Source organism: Cottoperca gobio, chromosome 4, assembly GCF_900634415.1.
Source record: "Cottoperca gobio chromosome 4, fCotGob3.1, whole genome shotgun sequence".
Taxonomy (NCBI): domain Eukaryota; kingdom Metazoa; phylum Chordata; class Actinopteri; order Perciformes; family Bovichtidae; genus Cottoperca; species Cottoperca gobio.
In genome coordinates, this window is record NC_041358.1 from 23,051,992 (window position 1) to 23,078,348 (window position 26,357).

General features: G+C 42.0%; 2 protein-coding genes across 4 annotated transcripts; one reads left to right on the forward strand and one right to left on the reverse strand.

The window, feature by feature from the left end:
* Positions 1 to 2,347: 2,347 nt before the first annotated feature.
* On the reverse strand, positions 2,348 to 7,164 carry atp5f1d (ATP synthase F1 subunit delta). The gene is made up of 5 exons (XM_029430488.1): positions 6,922 to 7,164; positions 6,009 to 6,162; positions 5,363 to 5,451; positions 2,657 to 2,786; positions 2,348 to 2,477 (listed from the first exon to the last, which is right to left on the reverse strand). The coding sequence occupies exons 1-4, from the start codon at positions 7,033 to 7,035 to the stop codon at positions 2,664 to 2,666; spliced, it is 480 nt and encodes a 159-aa protein (XP_029286348.1). The 5' UTR covers positions 7,036 to 7,164; the 3' UTR covers positions 2,348 to 2,477; positions 2,657 to 2,663.
* An 822-nt stretch (positions 7,165 to 7,986) lies between these two features.
* On the forward strand, positions 7,987 to 24,202 carry cbarpb (CACN subunit beta associated regulatory protein b). Of its 3 annotated transcripts, none has more exons than XM_029429921.1 (12): positions 7,987 to 8,087; positions 9,147 to 9,333; positions 10,299 to 10,371; positions 11,491 to 11,560; positions 11,673 to 11,812; positions 13,657 to 13,718; positions 14,926 to 15,088; positions 15,578 to 15,749; positions 16,964 to 17,116; positions 17,549 to 17,789; positions 18,312 to 18,501; positions 19,643 to 24,202. In XM_029429921.1, exons 3-12 carry the CDS (start codon positions 10,331 to 10,333, stop codon positions 21,147 to 21,149), a joined length of 2,739 nt encoding a protein of 912 aa, XP_029285781.1. In that variant the 5' UTR covers positions 7,987 to 8,087; positions 9,147 to 9,333; positions 10,299 to 10,330; the 3' UTR covers positions 21,150 to 24,202. The 3 variants fall into 3 exon arrangements, with proteins under 3 accessions (XP_029285781.1, XP_029285783.1, XP_029285782.1); XM_029429922.1 differs by lacking the exon at positions 7,987 to 8,087 and adding an exon at positions 8,421 to 8,482; XM_029429923.1 differs by lacking the exon at positions 11,491 to 11,560.
* The last annotated feature ends 2,155 nt before the right edge of the window (positions 24,203 to 26,357 follow it).

The following is a 26,357-nucleotide window of genomic DNA, read 5'->3' on the forward strand; positions in this document are numbered from 1 at the left end:
TTTTAAATATTTAGTCTATAAAATGTCAGAAAATAGTGGAGAAAAAAAGGCCTATCAAATTCCCCAGAGATTGCTTGTTTTGAAACGATTATCCCGTTAACCAGTCAGTCAAATATCCACAATTTTGATAATGGATCAATTGTTAAAATAATTTATCAAGAAACTAAGAGTACACAGCCGTGCAAGCAGCTCTCTCGAGGCTTGATAAATGGTTTGAATAGTAAATTGAATCTCATAATTGTTGATGATTCATTTTGTGTGGATCGATGAACTGTTCCCACCAGACGCCACTGCGTTTTTAAAGCTTCAAATTGTTCAGCTGGCGGAGAAACCAAAGACATTTATGGTTGTGGCCTCGTTTAAAGAATACACTGCTCTACTATCATTTCAGAAGTGACATCATCCTAAACGATGATGATTCACATGGGCTGGTCTTAATTCCTTCTATGGTCTCAGTAAATATAGCCCAATGAAGCTCTCACAAAGCTGGGAGCCTCTTTGTGTTAGAGTACCACTCAGAAGATGATACCATGGATTGTCATAGCATGCATCATGTTATTCACTCCAGGGCGCAGACGGTGAAATCTTTTAATTGCAGTACATGGCCATCCACGGGAGATAGACAGCAACTTATTATCGCCGGCCTCATCAGCCCTGAAACACGATCGAGTGGCTCGAGTAAGGGCTTTCACTGGATACTCATCGTCCTTTATCAATGTACAGCACTTTATCGCGACTAAATTAATGTGCTGCACTTCGACACTCGGGTCAAACAGTTGGTTTGTGAGATATGTACTTCATTAGGATACGTGGCTGAGGCAGCTTCACTGTTCTTGATGGAAAATGCATTAGACTGAAACAATGAATTTGGTGATTCAATCCTTGTCACTAAAAATGCCTGCTATGACAGTAGGCCTATAAAACCACCAAAAAACTAAATATGGAAGTGCTACAAATCCAATATACTTGTTCCTCAATCACAGCATCTTCTTTTCCCAGAGAAGTGGGAACATCCTGAAATCTTAGCTACATAACCGCACACAAGCCGAGAACAGAACGGAAAGCACGTGGTCATTTTCCGCTTTGCCTTTCGCTGAGAGTGGCGCTAAAAAGTGCTGCGAGGAGCACGAGAGGTGTAGACTCGAGCTTGGTTTCAACATCCCCCTTCATAAATCTGGATTAAAGAAGTGGTGGTTTTGACAGGACCGTTTCATCTCGTCTGTCTGAAGTGTTACTCATGTCTCCAGGCACCGAGGGGCCCACTGATGAGTGAGTGTGTGTTGTTTATGAGTGTGTGTGAGTGTGCAGCTGGGACTAGAAGGGTTTGATGAAAGGGGAACAGAGAGCAGGATATGCGAGGTGTTTTTATTTTTATTAATGGATGCCGACCTAAGTCACAGACTGCAAGTCTACACGGCACATGACTGATCAGTGGGAAGATATTTCAACAGTTATAAAAACATGCAGTTATTTGTCTTCACTGATTACAGAGGAACATTTGCTTTCCCTACTGGAAAAACTATCAATTGCAATGTTTTGAACCGAGAAGCCAGACCTTAAATGTAGATAATACCACTTTAAAAACATATAAGTAGCAGTCATGAGAACATTTGTGTAAACACTGATACCTCCACTGTACTCACACTTGTTAATGGCTCTCAAGTGATTTGACATTCAAAATAAACAGATTGCCGTTTCAGCTCTGAAAGCCTCATGTCGGCACGTGAGTGAGATCAGCGCCTCCTGGAGTGAGTCTGAGCTTAAACCTGTGGTTACGAAACAATAGAAAGGCCCAGCTTTCCGCAGGATGGACAGCCAATGCCTTTCCTGGCTTTGTCACAGAAGCCTGGAGGTCATCACTCATAACAAACAAGCACTGTCAACACATTTAAATGAAGGCACCGACGGAGGGTTCCAAATAGCTCCAACCCACAAGTGGGCTTGAGAGAGAAACAGTGACGAAGCTTTCTCCAGCAATACAATTCAAAAAGATCATTCTTTTAACTAGTTACCTTGAATGAAAGCACATCCATCAGTGGTTATATTACAAATAATATGTCAGTTCCTTCCCTGAAACTGGTTTCAGTAGAAGTAGAATAGAATGAGATCATCTGTAATGTTCTGGTGCAAAGATATTGCTGGTATCTGCTGCCACCACTTGGTAGAAACATTCACTACATAGCAAACAAAGTGGAACAGAAGTGCTGTTACGTTAACTTTTCAACAGGACATTATACAATTATCTGGGAGTCAATTAGACTGTTGTCTTTCGGCATCAAAAACACACGATCACAATTAAATAGCAGAAGAGAACCAGATATAAAGAAAACACCACAAAGTCCGCCAGTAGATATTTCCTAATAAATTTATTTTGTAATTTTATCCACTGTACAAAGCAAGCATGTAATCTTCTGGACACTGACGTGACGGAGCTGGAAACACAGATGGACCAATCATTTCCATCAAAGAAAGATTACCTAGGAGAGGGGGGAAGAAACACAGTGACTCAGTTTGAGGAACACGATACATAACACAATGAAAATGACCTTTGATATCTAGTCAGTGTTTCCTTAACAACTGTGAATACATGCATCATAATCCTGTTGGATTAAAGTAATTAACAGATCATGGTGCAGCAGCAGCTGAGATGTCGTACCACAGGTCTACTCCAGGGCCTTGACCAAGGCCTCGTTGGCCTCTATGCTGATCTGAATGGCTGCCCTCGCTGCCTCATCAGATACGCCGACCATTTCAGATCGGGCCGTCTCCAGGTTGGCCTTGGCAGCCTAAAAATAGAAAAACAAAAATCATCATCATCATCATCATCATATGATCCCTTTTTTTTTTTTTTACTAAAAAGAAACCTCAACCAGGCTAATTATTCTGTTATTCAGAAAAACCACAGACAGGAAAACAGCGTGCAAAGTTCTACTCGTTCTAAAAACCGTTTGGGGGCTAACTGATGTAGAAGTCAGAAAAGCAAAGCTGAGCAACAACTCAAAAGTGGGGAGTAAGACGAGCAGAGAAAATCCCCACTGCCTCTTTGCTCTGAAAGCTCCATTTGTCACAGTAGTGATTAGACACGAGAAATGCCAAACATAGCTGGAAGTTAAAGGTCTCCCAGTAGGGATTTGACACATCTGCTATAACTCAACAGTGACTGACCTTTCGCTCCTTATTAACAGCATGGGCCTTTGTGCATTTTCACTGCAGAGTGGAGGACAACGAGGAACAAAATTACTAATTTACTGCTATGAAGTCAACTTGACAGTGACACTGGCACTGCCCAAGGTCAAAGACTGACACCTCTGTGGCAAGTGCATAATAACGCAGCCTGGCATTAGCAAGATTGACATTCAAGGACTCAACATTGAAGTCCAACTGCAATGCTGATCAGGTGGATAATAATCAGCTGGGAGGTGCTCATCAGCACAGAGGATCAAAACCCTAACCAGGGTGGACAATCAGTAATTATGGATCACTCAACAAATTGGATAAGGACACCCATTACACAAATCTCATTCAACAGAAAAGATGCACAAAGAACTGACTGAGCCACACTACACACAGAATGTGAAGACATCATTGACATGACATATTTGTTTTATGACAAAGCACGATGTCTCTTTTGGAAACAACACATAACAACCTGAGCAAGTGTGTAACGGTGACAAAACCTTATCTGTACAGTTGGGACAATAATGTACTTCCTATGTACTTTCAAGAGAAGATATTATCATTTTGAAAACCCTGTAGGTGTAAATTCTATAAGAACGTACTGCCTATTGACATTCGATCTGCTGTCTCTGTTGACGCCTTTAAAAAGCAGATGAAGACCTACGTGCGTGTGTGTGTGTGTGTGTGTGTGTTATAATTATGTGCGTTATTAAGGTCTGTTAGATGTTTTATTTACCGTTTTTATAGTCTTGTTTAAAATACTTTTGTTTTTTTATGTGTAAAGCCCTTTGTGATCTTTTTTTCTGTAAAAAGGTACAAAACAAAATAACTTTACATACTTACACCATCATAATAATAATAATAAAAGGAGAAATGCATGTTGCTAGCCAACTTCCACAGCTAATGCAGAACAACAGAGATGTTCAGGATTAAATCAAAGACACCACAGGTACAATGAAAATTGCTGCTTGGTCTCTGCTGGTTTCGTGGAGCGAAGGTTAAGAGAGAAAGAGCAATTTAAAGTTTATTTTAAATAGAACAAATGTGCAACAAAAAGGTCTATAATGTAAGTGCAATAGACCAAAGGAAATTAATTTAATTGGATTAAATATTACATATTGTACTGGCCATCGAGCTTGAAGAGTGAACACACCGTTTCTTAATCGTATAAATAACTACATTTAAAAAAACCTTTCTTGTTTTTTTTTTAATAAGGCTTAATAATAATAATAATAATAAGGCTTCCTCGTGATATTCTGAATCTCAGTCCTCAAATTCAAAGGCTGTGTTCATACTCATCAAATGCCACAAATATCGATTCCTAGCATTTATGGCTACCTCATTAAAAAATATGTAGTATGAAGATCATAACTCATAACAGTGTATAATAAGGAGATCAATACCAATATTAGTTCAAATAATTAAAGTAAATACAGGGTTGCAGAAAGCAATTAGAAGATTGCTCTTTATAATATAATACAATAGAAATCAATTAACTCTTAAACCATTTAATACCACTTTAGTGAAACGTGTGTTCAGTGCGTGTTGAGACGTCAAGAAGTGGTTATGCTTTTTATATTTTTGATTAATTGTACCACTGTTTATGTAGTTGTGTTCTCTCCTGCTTTTCTCTTTGATTTTTCATTGTGATGTTCTTGTACATGGTGCAGCAGGTAAGTGCATTCAGCAGATCCATTTTGATGACTTTACCTACACAGAAGAGTCTTATGGGATAACCCAAACTAAAACGTCTGACCCTCTTGTGTTTAAACAATGCAAAATACCATACTGGATGTAATTTCATGGATATTATACTGCATGTGAACTTATCTACTAAGCAAACTTTTTTCATCAGGATACCCTCTGTCAAAACTTTCATTCCATGTACTTTATTTTTTAACATAACAATATAGTCTCAGCTTTATAAGCTCCTCGTGGATGGATTAATGAAGGCTACAAACACATTCAGTAGTGCAGATCCAATATTGCAATAAAACAGTTCTGCTCATTGATTTACAACAATAACACATCCAGAGATTAATGATAACTATTAGTATAAACTACAGTGTAAATATATTTGAGAAATTCGTACTATATCATGGTTTGTATGGGCATACTGCCCAACATTTGCGCCAATGTCGCTCTAGTATGTATGCGAGTGGAGTGATGTTGCCATTATACTCACAACAACGTCCAGCTGGTCCAAAGCAGCACACTCCTCCACTAGCAGTTGCACTGTAGAATCAGCGTTGACTGTTACTGACCCACTGCTCACTGCGTAAACACAAACCATGTTACTACACATGCCGACATACAGTCATCTTCACCTGCTTTGTATAGCCTGTGATGCAAGGTCCATTGTAGAGCAAGGGCAGCCTCAGGCTAGCTTCTGTTAGTGTATTTTCTCATTGAGAGTTTCTTTCATGTATGGCACTGTGTATTCTGTCTACATTCTAAACGTAATAAGTATTTACTATTTAGTGTTCAAGACCTCCAGCAGCTTCTCTAGACTAAGACTGACATTACTAACATCTTGAATGACATGGAGCCGAGAGGCACATTAGATAAAAAGAGTTGACAAATTGAGATAGTTCTAATTATACACATAACTACTGCAAGAATACAATATATTGGGATATGATATTTTGGTTTACTCTGTGATAATAAGTAACACAGCTTTATTGGCTACTATTTGCCTAAACATAGATGCCACTGTTTTGAGGAATCTAGAAATAATTTATTTTACAAGCAGGAAAATTAAGGCCGAGGCCCTTATAGGGCAGGCCTGACCCTTAGTAATTCACATTTGATTTCGTAAAGTAAAGTATTACCAAAGTATTTGGCAGGGGTGGCGTCATCACTGAAGATTGTGACAACACCGGGCTTGAGCACCTGCAGGGTGGGTACGTGGGCAGGAAGGATACCGAACACACCATTGAGCGTGGGCACGTCAACCTGTTTCACGCTGGCGTCTTTGAAAAACACCTGGAGAGTGGAGGCAGGGGGTGGAGAGATGTATTCATGACTTATAGACTTTCCTGCAACACTTCAACATTAACAATTGATGCCTGATCAAAGATGCATCTGTCAAACTGTAGAAATAGCACAGAACACTATCAATAGCCATTATAATATGATACAACTACAGTGTCACCTTTCCACATGATGATACAAACATTTTTTTTTGTTAATAAGTTTGTTTTTTATTGGATGAAATACATCTGGCATCAGCAGCAGAAAGTGAGGTAGACATGCAGCACTGTGTGAAGCTGGACTCTTAAAACTAGAGAAGCAGTGGACTGAATTTAGTAAAGTGGCATGAACCTCAAGGTTAGAGAGCATTTAACGCATTCTAGCTAAGTGGAAGTATTACAATGGATTTAATCTTTAGTTAACACATATTTAAAAACAGTGAACTGGAAAAATGAGTGGTACCGTATCGCAAAGTATAACGTTACTTTGCCACACTGCTGTTCAAAGACCAGTGAATGACAGCTAGCTTGGCTGTCGTTAGCGAGCTAAGCTAAATACTTTACTGACAGAGCAAGCTTATACTGTCTGCATTAAGTACAATAATATGCATACTACAAATTATTGCAAAATCAATCATTAGTACAAAACTGCTAAATGACTCGCAGACCTTTCTGTTAACAGTAACGGTGCATTTCAAAGAGAAACTAAGTTAGCCCTCTAGCTAGCTGGGCCCGTGAAGCCTCGCTAATAACGTTAAAGTAAGCTAGCTACCTGTGTCGGGGTGGCGAAAGTGAAGGACATCTGCGGGCCACTGGAGACGGCTTCGGCGTAGGAGCGAGTTTGCCTCAGCATGGGGAGAGAACGGCGGAGAAATCTTGCTGCCATTATGTCTGAAAATGTGGTTTTATTCAAGTTCAAGTGAATGACAGAGATCTTCAAGCCCTTGCGTGAAGCAGTCGGTGTGAGCTTGGTAGGACAAGGACGTTCGTAACCTACCCATAAGGCTTTACGGTGGCGCAAAGGATGCAGGGTAGTGTAGTCTTTTGAAAAGTCAGGTTGAGGTTGATTATCGGGGATAAAGTTGTGACTTTAGAGACGGTCATTTGTAATCTTGTTAGCAGCATATTAAATCAAAGTAAGTATTGTATTATATATATTTTTTATATTTATATATTTTTTTGTTTCATATACTGACGGAATTAACTTACATGTTTAATTTTTGCAGGGTTTAAATAGGAAAACGTTTAGGGAGCAACATTTGGAGAGGAGCAGTGTGTGTATAAAATGGGGGCGAGTAGCACATTTGGCCAAACGTTTATCTCCCACATTTATTGCTTGTATTCGTGTATGAAGCTAATGAGCACTTAACACCAGTAGGTGGCGCCAAACCCGTGTGTTATTATGCTACATAGGCAACAGATAGCGACCCAACAATCTGGTCTGGGACCAAGTTTTTGTTGCTCTTTTGTATGCCACCCGTATGGCGCTAAAGACACCCCACAGACATACACACGCACACACATACACACACAGATCAGTCAGATACTTCAGATAATTAACTGCTTCACCAATTTGCCCACATCTGCAAAAGTGATTGCATATAAGTAATGTTAAATAAATCAATAATATAGTAAAGTAAAATGACTATTCATTGAGACACCCAGACTTCCCCTGACACAGAAACACTGTCTGTGTTTGTCTTTGAGAACTGAGTGAGCATCAGGGCTAATTTGGAGAAAGCCTTCATCACTCAGTTTTACCTCACTCCTTGCGTCACGTGGTGTGCCTCTGACTAGGGTGGTGGGCGTGTCTTAAACAGTGGGGTTTCATTCATAAATACTTTTAGCTTTTATAATCCACATTAAAGTGTTCACATAAGAGTTTCACGTTAGTGGCTTTGCCCCTCCACCCCTGCATGGACCCGCTCAGTTGAAAAGGTGAGTGCTACCCTTTGCTGCATGCCCGCTCCTCTGGTTGTGCAAGCCAATTCAAATCGTGAGCTACCTTCACCGTCGGTGTCACCGGACTGATGAAAATCATAGGCGCCTGTGAAATATCAAGATGGCATATTTATTAACCTCGCTGCGCTGCTCGGAGTGTGGCTGATTTTCATCCATTTTTTTAACTTTACTATCGGCTTCATTTTATCACGCAATGTGAAAAAGATTGTGTCTTCTTGCAAACGATCTTATCAACCAAACCTTCATAAGGAAACAGCTGCCAGAGACGTAGCTCATTATTTTGTTCCGGGGGAAAACATATTGCAGTACCGACTACCGAGCAATAAGAAACGGGATGCTTTAATTTTGCAACAATTTCTCATTTCAAACAGGTTATTACAAGGTCCATAATTTACCATTGCACTCATATTTTGTTTCAGAGGCGGACTTTGGTAATCATTGGACACAATATAAAAGGCTGCTCGAATCGAAAACGATACACAGTATAATACCAGTAATGCAGCTGGCATTGATATACGGAAATTTTGTTAAGCATGACAGGATATGCCATTTCTGGGACACCCGTGTCTGACCATCTGCTCAGTCAACCAATCAATATAGCAATCTTCAGTGTTTGCATGGAAATAAGCAATTCTTAACAAAGTACAAGGCTACATTTTCATAGCTTACTCTTTTGCAAATATGAATATTTCTTCTTATATTTATTAAAGCCTAACAACAGAGGTAAGATTTGAAAAGACTACCTGTTATTCTACCTGGTTATCAATTGTATTATGGCGTTTAATGAAAATAGTGAGGCAGTTTTATTTTTCTTAATGTTGTAAGAATTCTTTAAAAACATGTTCTGATGTTTGGTGTCCTTCTGATGAAATACAGTATTTTCCCATGATCATCACCACTGAAGCAGACTGTGTAAGGATTCCTGCCAGTGATCTTTAAAGTGCATTTGTTGAATGCAGGCACTTATGTAATGTCAAACCTATCTACACAAACTGAATAATTAACTAATCGTTCTGCCGTATGTTTTGTCATCAGCCATGCAGCACTGCCGTCCTGTTGCTTCGAGGTCAGTGGGCCAGCCCTGAGGGGGAACTCTGCTGCTCAGGCTCAGTCAGCTGCTTGGGCTGAGGTGACTGAGGATGCAGCAAGGGAGCTGAGGAGACTCCTGAGCCACAGCCTGACACACACATCCAGCTGCTGCTGCGCACTGCCCTCCATCAGGGTAAGACGCTTGGTTGGTAAAAAAAAAAAGCAGGATGTGGTACAGCACTGCAAAAGAAAAGCCTTCTGGTCACAGCCTTATTTGTTTCCCGTAACTGTTTTCATGCTTGGACGGTAGATGCAGGGAGTTAGAAAGGCTCGCAACAAACAGCTCGGCAATAGCTTACAGGTTGTGGTGCTGAAGTTGAGTGCTGCAGTAACTGGCAGGCAAGCAAGGAGCGCTGAGTGCTGCTGGCATGTTGCTCCTCTACCCTGCTGGGTGAGTAGATCTATCCAGGGTGTGTGTATGTGGGCGTTTGGTGCAGCAGTGGCTGTGATCTGTAAAAGCAAACGCATAGCAGCAGCGGGTAGTGGAACTCAGCTGCTGGAGCCAGTGTTTAGTAAGAGCTGGTGTGTGTGTGTGTGTGTGTGTGTGTGTGTGTGTGTGTGTGTGTGTGTGTGTGTGTGTGTGTGTGTGTGTGTGTGTGTGTGTGTGTGTGTGTGGTAGATAGAGAGTCTTCAGGCTGATACGGAATTATGGGTGATGATTTGCAGCTGAGATACAAGCATTTGCATCTTCTGTGGGATTTGACACATGCGCACAAGCACATGCCGTACATGCATACGTTTTGCTTTTTGCTTCGTCTTGCAGTCTTTCGTGGCTCTTAGATGCAACAAGATTTTTCTGCTGCAAAGGCCATTTTCTATTACATTACATGATACAGTTTGTTATTACACATTCAATAATGGACGCCATTCTTTATTCTATGAATGCAGAGAGGTTTTGTTTTATGTTTACATGTGCAGTATGTGTGGATTTATTTACACAGATGAAACGCAGTGTCTCTGGTGGGTGACTTTGTGTTTTGATGAACAGGCTCCGGTAACAGTCATTTCCTGTGTGTGTGTGTGTGTGTCTGTGTGTGTGTGTGTGTGTGTCTGTGTGTGTGTGTGTGTCTGTGTGTGTGTGTGTGTGTGTTCTCTCAGGGGGACTCTCTAGTTGGCCTGGACCATGAGCAATGAGTCTACCGTCTGGACCATCCTACCAGATAACTCCACAGTAAGTTTGCCTTTCAACACTGGCTTATTCTCTAACTTCCTGTGTGTGTGTGTGTGTGTTGTGTCCAGCTCACCACCAGAACCATACTTTCCCTCATATTCTCTTCTGGCCAATTGACTGGCTAATAGAGAACATCCTGACCTGGACCTGACCTAATTAAATCTCTGCTCTAATCTCAGTTTTAATTTCCCCTTGCAGAGAAATTCAAATGTGATGTCAGATTCTAGCGCTCATTAACACTTGCCGTACGTTTGCCCTCGCAGAGTTCAGGGCAAGTTCAGAATAACATCCTAACATCTATAGACACTATGAGGTCTGATATCGAAAGTCTGTTTTCTTGCATACATTGTTCATCACTCTGATACTCTAGCCTACATGGGGACCAAGGAACTAGGGAAACACATTTTTGCTATTAAAATGTGATAATTAAGCAAAGTTCAACTTTAAAATTCAGAAATAAATCAATAATGTAATATTTGAATTCCACATCATTTATAACGCTATGGGAAAATGAATTTGTCAATAAAAACATGAATACAGCTCAATAAAATAATTAAAATAAGTAGAGATGACAGAAACTAAAATACTACTATGTAATAATTCATGTTAACGTCTTTGTTATGAATGTCAGAATTCATTTGACCCTTGTATGTATTTATTTATTAATTCACTGATTTATATCCTCATAAATCAATAAAATGTAATTCATAGGTAACAGCTACCCGCGAGCACTGAACTGTGTGTTGATTGTGGACTGAGAATAATGCAAATGTGCAGATACATGCATAATGCTACATACATAATAATATTGACAAAACATTGTTCTTGGTGAAGCAGTAGATCATACTTAAGCAGTGAAAGGCATGGGTTTATTATCAGTAATAGCTTTCCATCTGCCTTTTGTGAGAGCTGACGTGATGGATTGAATTAAGATTTTACAATGAATAAAGAGGGATTTCAAGACATTGAAAACAAAGTATAGATGCTCCAGAGCCTCTATCGGTGCTCCTTGGGTGGTTAATTCACTCGGCTGCAGTCCTCCCTGTGGAAGCTAAGGTACGCTGTAGACAGGTTAATAGCCCTGGCATTTAATGATTCATTTCACTGTTGCATTTATAGATTAACTATGCAGGCCAACCAGCCAGTGGGGCTAAATCAATCCTTTAAACTGAATGGTGTTACTGGGAAGGTAAGACAGCTGCACAGTAAGGTTACATACCTTTGACTCGTCATAGTAGGAGAGGAATAGGTGTTACGAATACTCTAACTAATTCATCTTTGCGCTTCTCTGTGTATTTTAGGAGATCCCATTCCAGGCCGAGGAGCAGCAAGATGGCTATGTGCTCCTCCTGGTGATCCTCTTTATCTTCCTGGTAGGAACGTTGATCTTCATCTCTGTCCTCCTCATCACCTGCCGCCGAGGAGGGCAATGCTATGCCAGGTGCGATGCAAAAACTGTGCATTACATTCAGCATTTTAGCACTTAGCATGTGGCACGCTAAGCTAGAGCGACTAATGAGGAGTTGAGCGGTATAAGATCAAACACAAGAAGCGAGGGGTGGACTTAATAAAAGCAGCTTCTGCACAATGTAATAACAAGAACACTGTAATAAAAGATAACTTTATGGAGGGTTAGGAGGGTGTGTTGATACTGTGCCACAGAGGGGTTCATTCAACTCCTATGGTGATTTTAAAGCTACAGCGTGTCGCATTCTATTGGTTTTCATTACAATGTATTATATTGTTGCCTTGTGTCCCTGTTATTTTGTCCCTTTAAAACTTCCTGTGATGCAGTCCAACACAATACAAACTTTACATCCCTGCAAATTCTCCCAAACTCAAATGGGCGCCAGTCCTTCACATGCAGGCTTAACACAAACAAAGGATTATTTGCTTCACAAAGGTAGTTTAGTCTGCAGATGCAGGTGCACAGGTGGTGCTTTTACTATGTTGTATGACGTACACACACGAGTACACACAGTTGACAGACAGAGAGTATTATTGCTGGGCTCACATGCAACTATTTATAGACAGGCTGGTACTTGTGTTGAATGTGTACACTTGTATAATAGATCAGGCTCATTCAGTTGCAAATGAAGCTAACTACTTTCTGTGGAATCGTCCAGTTTGCTCCACCCAGTGAATCCCAAAGCCATCTCCGTATGATTCCATTAGACAATGCAGTGATCCATTAAACAAATGTAATCATCTAAAGCTGTGATGCAGTAGGTGGAGGAGAACAACGATGCAACCCTATAGAGACTCATGTTAAAGCAGGACGACACCGGGCATCCACTGCATGACTCAAGTCAGCTGCTTGAGTGTCAGGACCCCCTGTGGGGCTGTTATGAAAACCCCTCGCTGGAAATACATTCAATATTCATGCTATTCTAGTTGTTATTCATCTGTGTATATTCAGCAGTAACATGGCTACCCTCCAGATGCTTTGTCCCTCTTTACAGCAGCACGCATCATCAAGTACACTTGAATATATGAGAGCGCACCAGCGAGATGCAGATAAACCGATAGCACAGAGGCTGAGCAGTGAAAAGGAGAGGCTTGCCGGGGGAGAGCAGGGGCGAATTGGGCAGACTGGTACAAACGACGAGTGTAATGAGATTTCATAGCAGCCAACGGCGGTGATTAATCCCGTATTTCAACCCAGCCCTGTGTGCACACGGAGAATACACACACACACACAGACACACACACACATACACACACACTATTACATACTATGAGAAGGCCACAGAGGAAATGAAAGACAAGAAGAAGCAACAGATCTAGGTGGACTGCACAATGAAATCAGATGGAGTGAAATGTCTGGGAAGAGCTTTCAGTTTCTATTTCATAATGTACATTCTGCTTATGGGATTAAAGAAGTTCACATGGAGAATCAGCAGCAGGTGAAGAGGTTGACACAAGAAGGTTTAAAGACTAGAATAATGATGTATTCTTCATCCCCTAAACAATGTGACCTTTATTGTGTCTTTTCTCTGTGCCCTTTAAAGATGAGTGGAAACGTGCAATCCAATACAGCACCATGCTTTATCAGTTCAAGAGGTTATCAAGTTACTGGCAATGATTTAGGCCCTCATTGATTATACAGCCAGGCAAGCGGCCATTTAGACAAACAGTGTGGTGAACGTTCAGCCGTATCCTTATAACTGTCTTATAGCTGGATTTTTAGACAATGAACAGAAGAGTCAAACAGCAACTCAGTAAAGACAGACTTCAGGGGTAATCATGTCACAGCATTGATCTGAATGTTTCTGTGTGCCCCAGGGCCAGCGATGACCCTGAGAAAACCAACACCACCTACGTGGAGGAGTCTCAGCCCACCCATGGTAAGTGAAAAATGGACAAAGAGGAAAAAATGTAGGGAGGGATGGATAGGGGAACAGATAACCAAACGGCTGAGATAGGGAGGAGTAATGGAGACGGGCAGGCGGGAGATTGAGGGATTGGATTGATGGAATCAGGGATATTTCTTTTTTATCGCGTCAGCACAAAGTGTAATGTCTATTCCATTAAAATATTGTAATCTCGACCCAATTAGTTTAAGTAGCTGTGACGTTTCCTGGAACACATTTTGGGACCAGTGAATGCACTCCGTCTCAGATAAAAATGATTTAATAAAAGGAAGCATCCGTTGGCACCATACTTCTTCTGTCAGGCTTTTTGTTTATTTGTTTTGTCAGCATTTTGCCATATTACTGTCCTCATTCCCCACAGAGGTGTGTGCAGATGCTTCACTTCAGTTATAGTCAGTGTAAATATACAGTGTAGTAGACATGGGCTGACCTGGAACAGACTTTTCAAATAGGGTAAATTATTACACCTTTTATTACACAGTTGAAAGAGATGGGGAATGCAACAAGGGTCTCCAGCTAGACTTGAACTGGGGACATTGTGGTTCATGTTTGGAGCCCTGAACCCCAAGATCACCACATGGCCCCTCAATTTACCCGACAGATGTAAGCTTGAGCCATGGTAATCCTGTCAGATATGAGATGAAACATCATCTATTGCATGGTCCAAAGAGCACAGTCAAAATGTGAGAAAGCAGGAGTAAGAGTCTCAGGCTATGGTAGCAGCTCTGTCAGGCTTTACTTCACGTCTGCATGCTAACATGCTAACATGCTAAAGTTTAGCAGGAACAATGTTTACCAACGTTTGCAAACTGGTACTAAAAACAAAGTGTAATTTTGTGGGTATTTTTTATAAACCAAAGTATATTTAACCAATTAATCCTTTTTTTTTTTTGATGTTAATATATTTCAGTGAATGAGAGAAAATGTTGACCTGCTGGTTAAGCTTGATGAAGAGTCAGGTGTAGGCTTCATCCTCTGGGGGCCACAAATGTTTTTGAGATATTTCAGAGTGGTGGTCCAATCAGCTGACATACACACACCTAGAGCCATTCCACTAGTATGGCTGAACATTCTGATCACACTTACTTTAAGTAAATTACAATAAAAAATCAACTCTATAACAGAAACGGTAACCTCTCGCTCTTCTGTCTGCCTCCTCTGTCTCTTTCCTCCCCGGTAGAAATCACCATCAGGGTGGATGAGTCCGACTGCCTGTCGATGGCCAGCGCTCACGACCAGGAGACTGAGCGCTTCCTCTCCACGGGCACCACAGGCCGTCGTGTCTCCTTCAATGAGGCTGCGCTCTTCGATCACAGCAAGAAGGCCCAGGAGAAGGGCCGCAGGTCAGAAAGCCAATATACACAGAAGACCACATTTGAAAATGCTTTCTATTCCGTGTTTAACTTGCATTAATGTCCGTGCACTCCAGCTTTACTGCTTTCTGAGATCTGAGAACTTACACATTTAACCGTGTCCATCCCTCTTATATGCTAGTTTAGGATTAAGAATTAATGCACAATGCATTATGTATGCTCTGGACACAAAGAACTCTCACCCTTTCTCATTATTTGACTGCCCTGCTTTTCTCTTAAAGCCCTGAGCCTGATATGCCAATTCTTCAAAGGGATTCAGTGGAGCTAAATGCAGAATCAATCGCAGCTCTGATGGGTCTGAAGTCAGATATTTCCCCTTGGCTGTTTGCCTCTTGTGCAAGGATAAGCTTCATAATTTATAAAGCTTCATGATTTATAACTTATAGAGAGCATATGCAACTTATGTCCTGTCTTGAGAGGATTTCATAGCTTTTAATTTAACTCTGTCGTTCACCCCAGATACACTCTGACCGAGGGCGACTTTCACCATCTGAAGAACGCCCGGCTCACACACCTCCACTTCCCTCCCCCGACCCTCAAGATTGTCACCATCCACGAGTGCGACTCGGCCGAGAACAGCATCACCATGACGACGCGCCCTGTCGCTAAGTCGGCACTTTCCATCTTCCAGGTGACAGCCTTTAACCTGCTATTAGTCCTGATGCATCGTTAGTCTTTACCGTGGTCAATTAGAACATCCATCACTTGGGTTAGGGCAAGAAAATGTATCAACCTAATGTAGCCAAAAACAGGGATCAGGGACCTCTCTGCCTGCTCATCTCAACAGGCCGAGCACATTGATTTCCCATTTAGATGTTCAAACACTTGAGCAAGGCTGACAGCTGGAGAGAGGATCCGGGCTTGGTATGTATTCATAGATGGTGTCTAAATATGAAAACCAACTTTGAAAGTGGAGCTACAGTACTTGTTGTACAATTCTGAATAATATGATTAATCAACAGCTTTGCAGTGAATATGCTTGTCCAACAATTGATTCAATATGGTGATATTTTATATCTCTTTATTTTAGCCTTTTAATGGTGATATTTTATATCTCTTTACTTTAGCCTTTTAATAGTGATATTTTATATCTCTTTACTTTAGCCTTTTAATGGTGATATTTTATATCTCTTTATTTTAGCCCTTTAATGGTGATATTTTATTTCTCTTTACTTTAGCCCTTTAATGGTGATATTTTATATCTCTTTATTTTAGCCTTTTAATGGTGATATTTTATATCTCTTTATTTTAGCCCTTTAATGGTGATATTTTATTTCTCTTTACTTTAGCCTTTTAATGGTGATATTTTATATCTCTTTATTTTAGCCTTTTAATGGTGATATTTTATATCTCTTTATTTTAGCCTTTTAATGGTGATATTTTTTATCTCTTTACTTTAGCCTTTGAATGGTGATATTTTATACAATCTTTAATGCTGCTACTTTATGCCACTTTAAACTCATTTAAATGTTTTTATTAAAGTTGCTATTTTATCCCCTAACTATTAGCCTTTTAATATATATTTTACTAAATGCTTTTATTCTGTAAAGACTATTTTAATTATGCTATTTATCGCTTTACTTTAACCTTTTAATGCTGATTTTATACTATTTTAATTCGGCTATTTTATACTAATTTTAATGCTACTTCACACTCATTTACATCAACACTGTGATTATTGTACAAATGCTCTTCTGTCTAATTTTGTACTAATTCTTATGATTTGCTGTGAAGCACTTTGGGCTGTAATTCTTGTATGAAAGGTGCTATACAAATAGATCTTATTATTATTATTATTATTAAAAGGGATAAAAGTGTAATTTCCTTGCGTGTGCTTCCCTGCAGCCGATGCTGTGCCCTCTACCACAAACAGCGTTGACCAGCCTGAGTGTCAATCCCGGCTGTGCCCTCCCTGGAGATGCTCTCAACTCAGTGGTGGACACCAGCTTCAGTGAGAACACTGTTGCTCTCAGCACCAAAGAGCCATGCTCCAGCTCTGTAAGTTACCTCCAACTACTGTCAAATATATTGCATCAAGGGATAACTAGTTGTCACAATTATGAGGAAGAAAGTTTGCCCCACAGTGATTCTCTTTGTGGAAAGCAGTCCAAATAAACAAGTTCTGAGTGTGCATACAAATGACCTGTTACAGCTCGTGTTTTGGAAAAATGCCGTTTATAGGTCAAAGTGAAGTGTTTTGAGTTAATAATTTGTAGATGGGGAATTTTCTTAAGGTAGTCACTCAGTACAATAAAAAGCTATTCAAGCAGTCAGTCAACCAGTGAGTCGTCCATGAGGACATTAGAGGGTCATGGAGCCGGAGGGGAGGACCATGATGGGTAAACAAGTAGGCCTGTGTGGAACATCACTGTCAGAAGAGATTATACACACACTATTAGCAATGAAAGGTTTTCTCTCTCTGTCTCTCAGATCCTGATGATGGGAGCGGGCCCCCGGGGCAGAGGCAGCAGTGTCAGTGTTGGGGAAGGGGCCACAGTGAGGAGCGGAGGTTTCCCTTATGCTGCCGGCAGTGCAGGAAGCCAGGGGCCTGTGCTGCAGTTCTTTACTAAACTGCGGCGCCATGCTAGTCTGGAGGGGGCCAGTCCCTACTTCAAGATCAAGAAATGGAAGCTGGACAGCAGCCAGAGAGCCTCGAGTCTGGACACCAGAGGTAATGGATCCTCGATGGTGTGAAGTATAGAAACCATCTGTGTCAATGCAGCACGGAAGTGCAACAATTCTTTGTGGTTCTTTGTAAAAAACGTTCTTTGGTAGATGCATTGTCTCTATTTATTTGTGCGTTTAGTATTTTTGCCGATATTCTCTGTTGAGAAACCGACAATGGTTAAGGAGGGGGCACCAGCTACCAACTGTGTGATACCTTTGGGCTGCTAAGCCTCGGATATACACACACACACACACACACACACACACACACGTACGAGACAGATGGCTCAGTGACGTAAAGTTTGGTCGTTCCAAATCAATTTGAGCCCCCAAGTTAATCTTCCCAGCCGATCCCCTTACATCCTATATACACAAATATCTCCTTCGATCATACCAAAGGACCCAAAATAAATCACAAAATCCCCTCAGCAGTTAATGGAAGCTTTCTCCTGAATTAAGTGTCCCTTCCCTCCTGCCTGCTGTTATGCAACTTGTACAACTCACTGCTCTTTTCCCGTCTTCGCAGGCTCCCCAAAGAGGAGACAGTTCCAGCGGCAGCGAGCCGCCAGCGAGAGCATGGACCAGGACGACAACGACGCGCACCACATAGACCTCATCCAGTACATCGCCCGCACCCAGGACATCGCCTACTTTCCCAGCCACCCCACTTCACGCCTCCTCTCACCTCCTTCCACACCCCCCCCCTCCCTCGGCAGGTATCTTTAATTCCCTTGCCATTCATCCTGTTCACTGCTTTGCTGCCTTGCACTCATTTCTTTACTGTAGCTAGAAACCGTGTGGTAATGGTATTTTACAGTAAGATACGGCTCTAAGTCCCAATTCTTTAGCACTTTGCCTGATCATGATCATGTGCTTTTACAACCTTCACCAAACACCTTTGCAAAAACAACCTCAAAGTGGTTGTTTTAGCGAGATGATCAGGGATACAATTAAATACCAGCATCAAGGAAATTGAACTGTAAGGTTTTACAACTTCTTGTCTTTTTTTTTAGACAAATTGTTTTGTTATCAAATTGAATAAGATTAAAACACAACATGCCGTGCAACTAGTATGTAACCACAGGCTTACCCGTATGTAACCAGATCTCTGTAAACAAGAACCACTTTCACAATTTGGAGCCAGATGTAGGTGATTCCCAGAGTGCATTTTCTTTAGGAGAGTGAAGTTGAGAATCGGGACACAGGGTTTATTTTGGCATAGGAAACCATTCCATCGCTGACATGGTCTGATAATTTCATGATATCCGCAAAAGTGCAAGGGTCACTGTGACTTTGTTATTTTAAGTGTGCAACTATAGCAATGTAGATTTTGCCCAATATAAAGTTATGTAACAAAGAATCTCCCTAAGTATTTTCTTATATAACCATTTATTTTCCCTTTACTAAATAATAAATCAAACAACAGCAGTATTTCCTGTGTATGTTTGCAGATGTTTGTTGTTAAAATAAGCCATTTCCTAGAAGCTGCCGTGACTTAAGACATTTAATGATCCTCATGCCCTTTTACGGTTTATTGCAACTGATCACTTACGTTTGGTTTCATACAGTATGTATTCTTTAAATTTGCTGCCCCAAGATGAAAGCAGGGGATTTCTGGGAATGTTCGAGCATGCATGGCATCAGTATTCAGCTGAGTTCAGTTTTTAGGACATGCAACAGCAGCCATTGCAAGTCATGAAAATCATTCTGTGCACTGTGAACAGCCATGTGTCAGATGAATGTGTTCTTTAGGTAAATGCTCTGACACTTTTTTTTTGCAGAATCTGTGTGTTTCTCCCCTTCCTTCTCTCCTTAATATTTTCATTTTATCTCTCCACACCTGTGTGTACACTACAGGGTAGAGGTAGAGGTGATGGTGGAGCCCAGCTGCAGCCATGGAGGACCAGGGGTGATTGGCCTTTCCCCTGATCCCCAAGATGAAGCACTGTCCCTATCAAGAAGGGAAGGTGCAGACCCTTTGGACCCCCAGGAACCCCAGTCACTTTACAAAGACATCTGGAGCCTACGTGCAACACTGGAACAATATGCCGCCTCTGACCAGAGCAGCAACAATGACAAGAACTCCGTCTGCAGCGATGCTGAAAGTGTGTGTTCGATGGGCGGGCGCACGGAGTCAGAAAGAGGAGGGCTCCCCAGCTACCCTTCCCAGGAATTAGGGGATGAGGCAGAGGGTGGAGAGGACATCTCGATGTATATGGATGAGAGGTTCGGGGTGAATGACGGTAGAAAGAGGAAACAAGAAAGCACAGAATCGGAGCGAGGGAGCAGCGACGGAGAAACAGGGACTCGTAAACTGCTGCAGATGGACAGTGGCTATACGTCCATAGAGGCTCCATGTCGTGGTCCAGATGACCTGCGACTGTTTGGGAGCGTCAGTAGCAGCCCTAAGGACAGAACAGCCCACGAAAAAAGGCACCACTTTACCAACGCAGGGCGAAGTGGCACTATCGGTGAGAGCTTTGAGTCTCATCTCTTTGAGGAGGAGCCGGAGGAGGAGGTCTTGTTGGGTGCCAGTGGAGGGGTTTCCATAGAAACAGGTGCTAGTCCACTGAGCTGGTTACCATATGGTCAGATGCTCACACCTCGAGAGGCTCTACAGCCTTCAGCTCAACCGCCAACACTGCACCGGCGAGACTACAGCATAGATGAGAAGACGGACGCCCTCTTCCATGAGTTTCTCCGTCACGACCCTCAGTTTGACCAGCAGGAGTCGCCGCTAAAGAAGTACCGGTCACGAATCCACCTCCGCAAGCAGTGGCAGCGTCACAAACAGTGGAGTGACCCGGGTGTGAGACACTTCCAGTCCTCTTTTGAGAGACAGCGGACCCCGCTACGGAGGGGTGAGAGTGTGAACTACCCACTGGACACAAGCTACCACAGCACACTCCCCCGCATCGTCAGTGCTCCTGACGAGGAGGCCAGCGACGGGACCGGCAGCACACCTGATGCTCCAAAGGTTCAGCCTACGACTGCTAAGAGTAGGGGCAAGGACAGGGAGCAGGGTGTCACTGTCAGAGACACTGAGGACCACACCTCCTCTTCTCCACCTCCTCTTCATCCCTCCATCTCAGAGAAAGATGGAGGGCTGGGTGAGCACCACGACCCTCAGGAGGACAGCAAACAATCGGGGCTCCCTCCCGAGCCCTCGGACGAGCTCTTGCCCCCTCAGCTGCACGACTCCTCAGGCTACGGCCCGCAGACCATCACAGCAGAGCTCACAGACAAACTGACTGCTAACCTGGATGAGAGGCTGTACATGGGCCTTCGCAGGACCAAGGACACAGCCGCTGAGTGTGTGACGGTGACGGCCACACACGCTTCTCCGGACCACAGCCCAGTGTAGCAGGGCTCCAGTCGTCCTCCTCGTCAACCTCACTCCTGCTGATACACACTTTTCTTTCTGTTGGATCTGTCTTGCGTCAGTTTAAATGTCTCTCTGTGAACAGATTGAATGGTGTGATCCAGACCCATAAACACACAATGGAAAGTATGCTTTAAATCATCTTCCATACAGCCGATGCTCTAGAACTTCAGCCCGTCTGTGTTCATATCTGTTCAATGTTGCCATTTTGCATTTTTTCATTGATGAAGAAAGATCCCATTTAAAATAATAAACAAACAGAGCTAACATATCAAACAATCCTATAGTTTTAGCAATGATTGTGTCCTCATTAATTGTTTCTATGTCTGTAGTCAGTTTTCCGTCTCTACTGCTGCCTTCCTGTCTCTGCTGTCCAGTATAAATAAGTAAAGCTGAGGGCAGATCTGGCCTCTGTACTTGTTGATCCACTGTGAAACCAGGTGCTATTAGATGAGTAGAAAGCTACAGATGTGGACGCAACAGCTAGTCCCATAATCATGCATAAGTGGAAAATATGTCGTTTTATCACTATTCATACAGAAAGATTTTAAAATACCATTATTGATCAATCAAAGCTTTATGATGCATACTTTAGTTGTTCACACTGGTTGTTTAGATCAGTAGGTTCCAAGAGAAGTCTGGAATTATTTAAGTAATATATATATATATATATATATATATCTTTTACAACTGATTATGTTTATTACATAGGTTACTACTTGGGTTTTCACATCAATTTATGAAATATATTGATATTCAACATAAGAGTAGTTATTTCTATAAGTGGACGCACTGCAACCAGTACAGCTATGTCATTCTCATTCATGCTTGTTGCCATTTTCTATCGATGTAGCTAAGTACATAGCTATGTAGGAAGATGACTTCCCCATTCTTAATCCCGCCTACAAAGCTCTGATTGGTGGATTGTTTTCCCAATCGTGGGAAACATCCGTTAAATCATTTCGGGGCCACAAGCCAAACGGGTTGGGAACCACTGGTTTAGATAAATGGACACGAATAATACAGTTAGCAAAAGCCAGAACATCATAAAGTGTTATTTTGAAAAGAAAGCTATCCTTTCATTGTCTTCATTGAGTGTCTGACTGGTCATGGTGTGTGTTGTTTTCTCCACTATGTGACAACTGTGTTTTAGTTTGTTTCATGAGTTGTAATATATTTTGGTACGCGCTTCGCTTAGCTAGACGATGAAAACTGCGAGTGGCGGGTTTGAAGAGGACAGATTGAGAACTAACAAACAGGACAGCCACTAGCACTCCGGTATCACCTTCATCAGTCACAGATACGACAGTGATCTACATGAGCTGTGACTCTCAGTACTCTGGTCATCACTGGCATGAGGCATCCAGTTACATTAAAGCTATTAGACAAGATGGCCGCTCTCACAAACGTTCGGTGTTTATTGAATTTATAAGAAAGGCATGCTTTCTTGTGCACGGGGCTCACAGAACAGACTTTATTTGTCCGCTTCTGACATTCTTGTTTCCCTCTTCTTCTTCTCCTGAGAAAGTTGACAGTGCAGTAGACGCGTCCCTCGGGGGAGGGGGGAGGCCGAGGACTTTACTTCCTGCCGGTTTATAAAACCAGACCTTACAAAGATGTTGTTTGTAGTTAATTTTTGTCTCTCTTATTTGGCTTCCTCTGTGCAATTAAAACAAACCGCTACTGCCATTCAAATGAAACCCTGACAACAGATTGTGTCCCGTGGGTAAAGAATGCAAGAGTTAAGTTAAAAAAAACAAACATTTTTGCTCACAGATCTCTGCTTTGACATGCTCAGCAGTAGCAGCAGGTTGATTGTAACCCAGTCACGCTCATAAAAAATGTCGTTCTCAGAGGGGCTGTTGGGCTTTCCGTTTCTCCCACGTGCAGTGAGGGGAGCCGCGGCAGAAGATGGTGTTGAATATTAATCATGAGGAGAAGGATTTCCGCCTTTCATCCCCCGTCTCCCATTCCTCCTTCTTTGAGGCTATTACCATGCAGTCAATTGAAATCACTGCATAGAAAATCAGGGGGGAAAAAAAACATTATCCGCCTCTCTTTGTTTGGGTGTGATGATGCTCCTTCCCAGCCTGCACAGATTAGATCTCTCTTGGCTGCGTGACCGGATTCTCCTCTCGTGGCTAAGTGCAGATGCTACGTTCCTCATTAGGAGAGCAAAGACTGAAGCTGAAGGGAGGTGAACTCAAATGAGGAGTAGAGAGGGTAGTGATTTTACACGTAGAGGCCCCCCCTTCACACACACACATTAGGTCACCGTGAAGAAAAACAATGTGCTGTGGCAAAAATTATTTTTATGTCGGCGCTAATCAGCATAAAGGAAATGAAATCCCCTCCTCGGTTATAATGAAACTGATGCGTCCCTGATGAGAATAATTAGTCAGCAAATTCTGACAGGGCTGTAGAAAAGGGGAAGACGGCTGCATTCCCCTCGGATGAAAAAGCTTAAATGTCTTGGAGCTGAGTCAGATGATGATGATAGGACAGCAACCACAACAATTTAAAGGAAATTGCCATACGGGTTGATGTGTACAAAGATTAAACTTTGCTGTGTATACAAGCACAATGTCACAGGAGCTAGACTAAATGGATGTCCTTTGTTAGGTTTAGACAGATGCTGTATAACTGGGGACACTGTGGTAAATGGTGTTTGTATACTAACCAGTAGCCTGTCAAATACATTGATGCATAGCTGTGTGTAAGTCTGCATGAGAGTTAACATTTTAGTACAAATCTTCATGTTTTCTCAGACTTGCGGTGCAAGATTTACCAAAAGTTACTGCTTATTTGTTAAAGGCAGAAGTCGAAACATTGGTATGACCTAGCGATTTTGTACTTTTGAGAGTCACGCTAGAATGCTGTAACCGATGAGATTTTGTGAGATTTATCTCTTTGAAAGTAGAAGTATTTCTGTATTCCTTGCTTGTTAGTAAATCGCTTAATTTCTCAATGAAAAAAAAAAAAAAGATGAGCTTTCTTAACAACTTTGCTTTTGTTGATCCAAAATCTATTGAGCCGTGAGGGACCAAATGATACAAAAAAAAGTGTTATTTTAGGGTTGTTTTCCAATCTGTGAATAAATGAATGAAGCAAAAGTGTTTCTAACTCTCTTTATTTCAAGCGCAGGGTTGTTCATCGAGGCGTGGGAACAGATCGGAGATGAGGTTTCCTCTCATGAATCTCATTTAATTTTTCTCTGTTGCTTAGGCTCCTATTGATTTCTTGCCTCTCCTTATCACCTTTTTCACATTAATTGGATAGAAAAGCCAAATCCAACCTGTGATCTACAAAGGGAACATCTCAAACGTCTGCCTTCTTCTTCAAACCTTATAATCCACCCCACTGGCCTACGCCTCGAACTACGGGGCCCCATTTAAGAAGAGAGCTAACGACAGCAGTGCTATGACACTGACAATATATTAAAGTCAAGGTGAAGCGTTGGTGTTGCAGGATGAGAGCACTGCTGCTCCTGCTGCAGAGAAGTCACAAATACACAGTAGACATGTCTGCAAAATATACCTGTAAGTGCATTATAATCATATTCGTGTGACTAAAATGTTGTTGGTATTCATTACAATGAATGATAATCAACAATTCCAAAAACAAAGAGCGGAAGCATTGAGAAGAAGGCAAACACATTCAGTGGACGGAGTTGAAATGTGTTTTTGTCTCTGCTCCAAGCTACATGATTTAATGTCATTTATTCACTCTGCAAAATAACATTTTCATAACAGCAAATGTATTCTCCTGCTGATTTAATACACATCACTTTGCTCTTTATACAGACAGACTGCAGGGTGTACGAGCTACATTCATTCAGTGACGGGTGGGGGGGGGTAGCTATGTCTCAGAATCCCTCTCCTCGATGTTTGTTTCACTCTTTTGCATCATCCTGTGCTTTGCCTACATCACTCTTTATTGTCTGTCAGCCAATCGCTGAGCTAAACACCTCAACGCTCAGCCAATGCTGAGTTTGTACCGGGGGTTCCTTCAGTATGTGAGGTTACGTCATCGCCTGTGCAGTCACTGTGGAAAATCCAGTGTAACATCCTTTTAGGCTGCTCGCTTATCCAATGTGAATGAAAGCCGCCGTGCTGTTTCCACTGTACCCGAAGGGAACTTGGAAGCAGCAGGGGTCCAACAGCAAATGTGGCTCCAAACAGCTACATACATTCCCCATGACATTTGTAATAACGCAAATAACATTTTAAAATTAGGTTTTAATTCCTAATAGAAAGTGCTGGAGAGACTGATGCTAATGGACTGATGTTTAGTGACATGTCGCTATGAGTTACAGAAGCTAGTGGAACAGAGGCTAACCTGAATGTGACATCAGGACTTCAGCTCTCTATCTGCCTCATAGAGACAATGGCCCAATCCCAAAGACCCCCCTCAACTCTGAACCTTCAGGGACTCAATTGAAGTCGAGTGATTGAGTGCGAGAGTCTGGTACAAAAAGGAACGGGACAGCAATGTGCTACATGTTTTACTTTCTTCAGACTCTTAAGGGATCATGTACATACCTCTGCCTTACAAAGTGGACGAGAGGTAATTGTCAAATTATCTTTTTTCTTTTTACTGCCTCCTGGAAACCTTGCAACGCTATGAACTGTGGGTAATTCCCTCAGACAGAGTCTGCAGAAATGTAGACTTACGGAAGGGGGCTCAAAATGTCTGCACTTGACGATTTGACAGTGTGACAGCACAAAGCGTTTACGGGAATGCGCCTCAAAGTCCATAACCTCGTGTGTAGAGGATCCTTCCCTTCCACTTCCTTAGTCTGCATTCCTGCTTTGTAAACTCATCGCTGGATTTTTCGTGTTAGCATGAAAACTGATGTTGCTCTTTAGCCACAGGGGGAGTCTTGCAGACAAAGACGGATGGGATGATCACAGATACACTGAAATGCTTCAGCTGTGGTTGCAGCTGGGTGCAGTTGCATCACTCTACTAAATAAACACAGTAACTTCATTCACAACTAAACTGTTGCTCATACCGTTTACACATTTACGGTCTACCTTACACACATTAAGGAACACATATTTGCAATCCCCTCCACCTTTCCTACACCTCCCCTCCTGCTCTGCCTCCAACATCAAACAAATGCATTCAGGGATTTTTCTGAAAGGAAAACCCTCTCCCTCCATCCCCTCACCACCACCACCACCACCA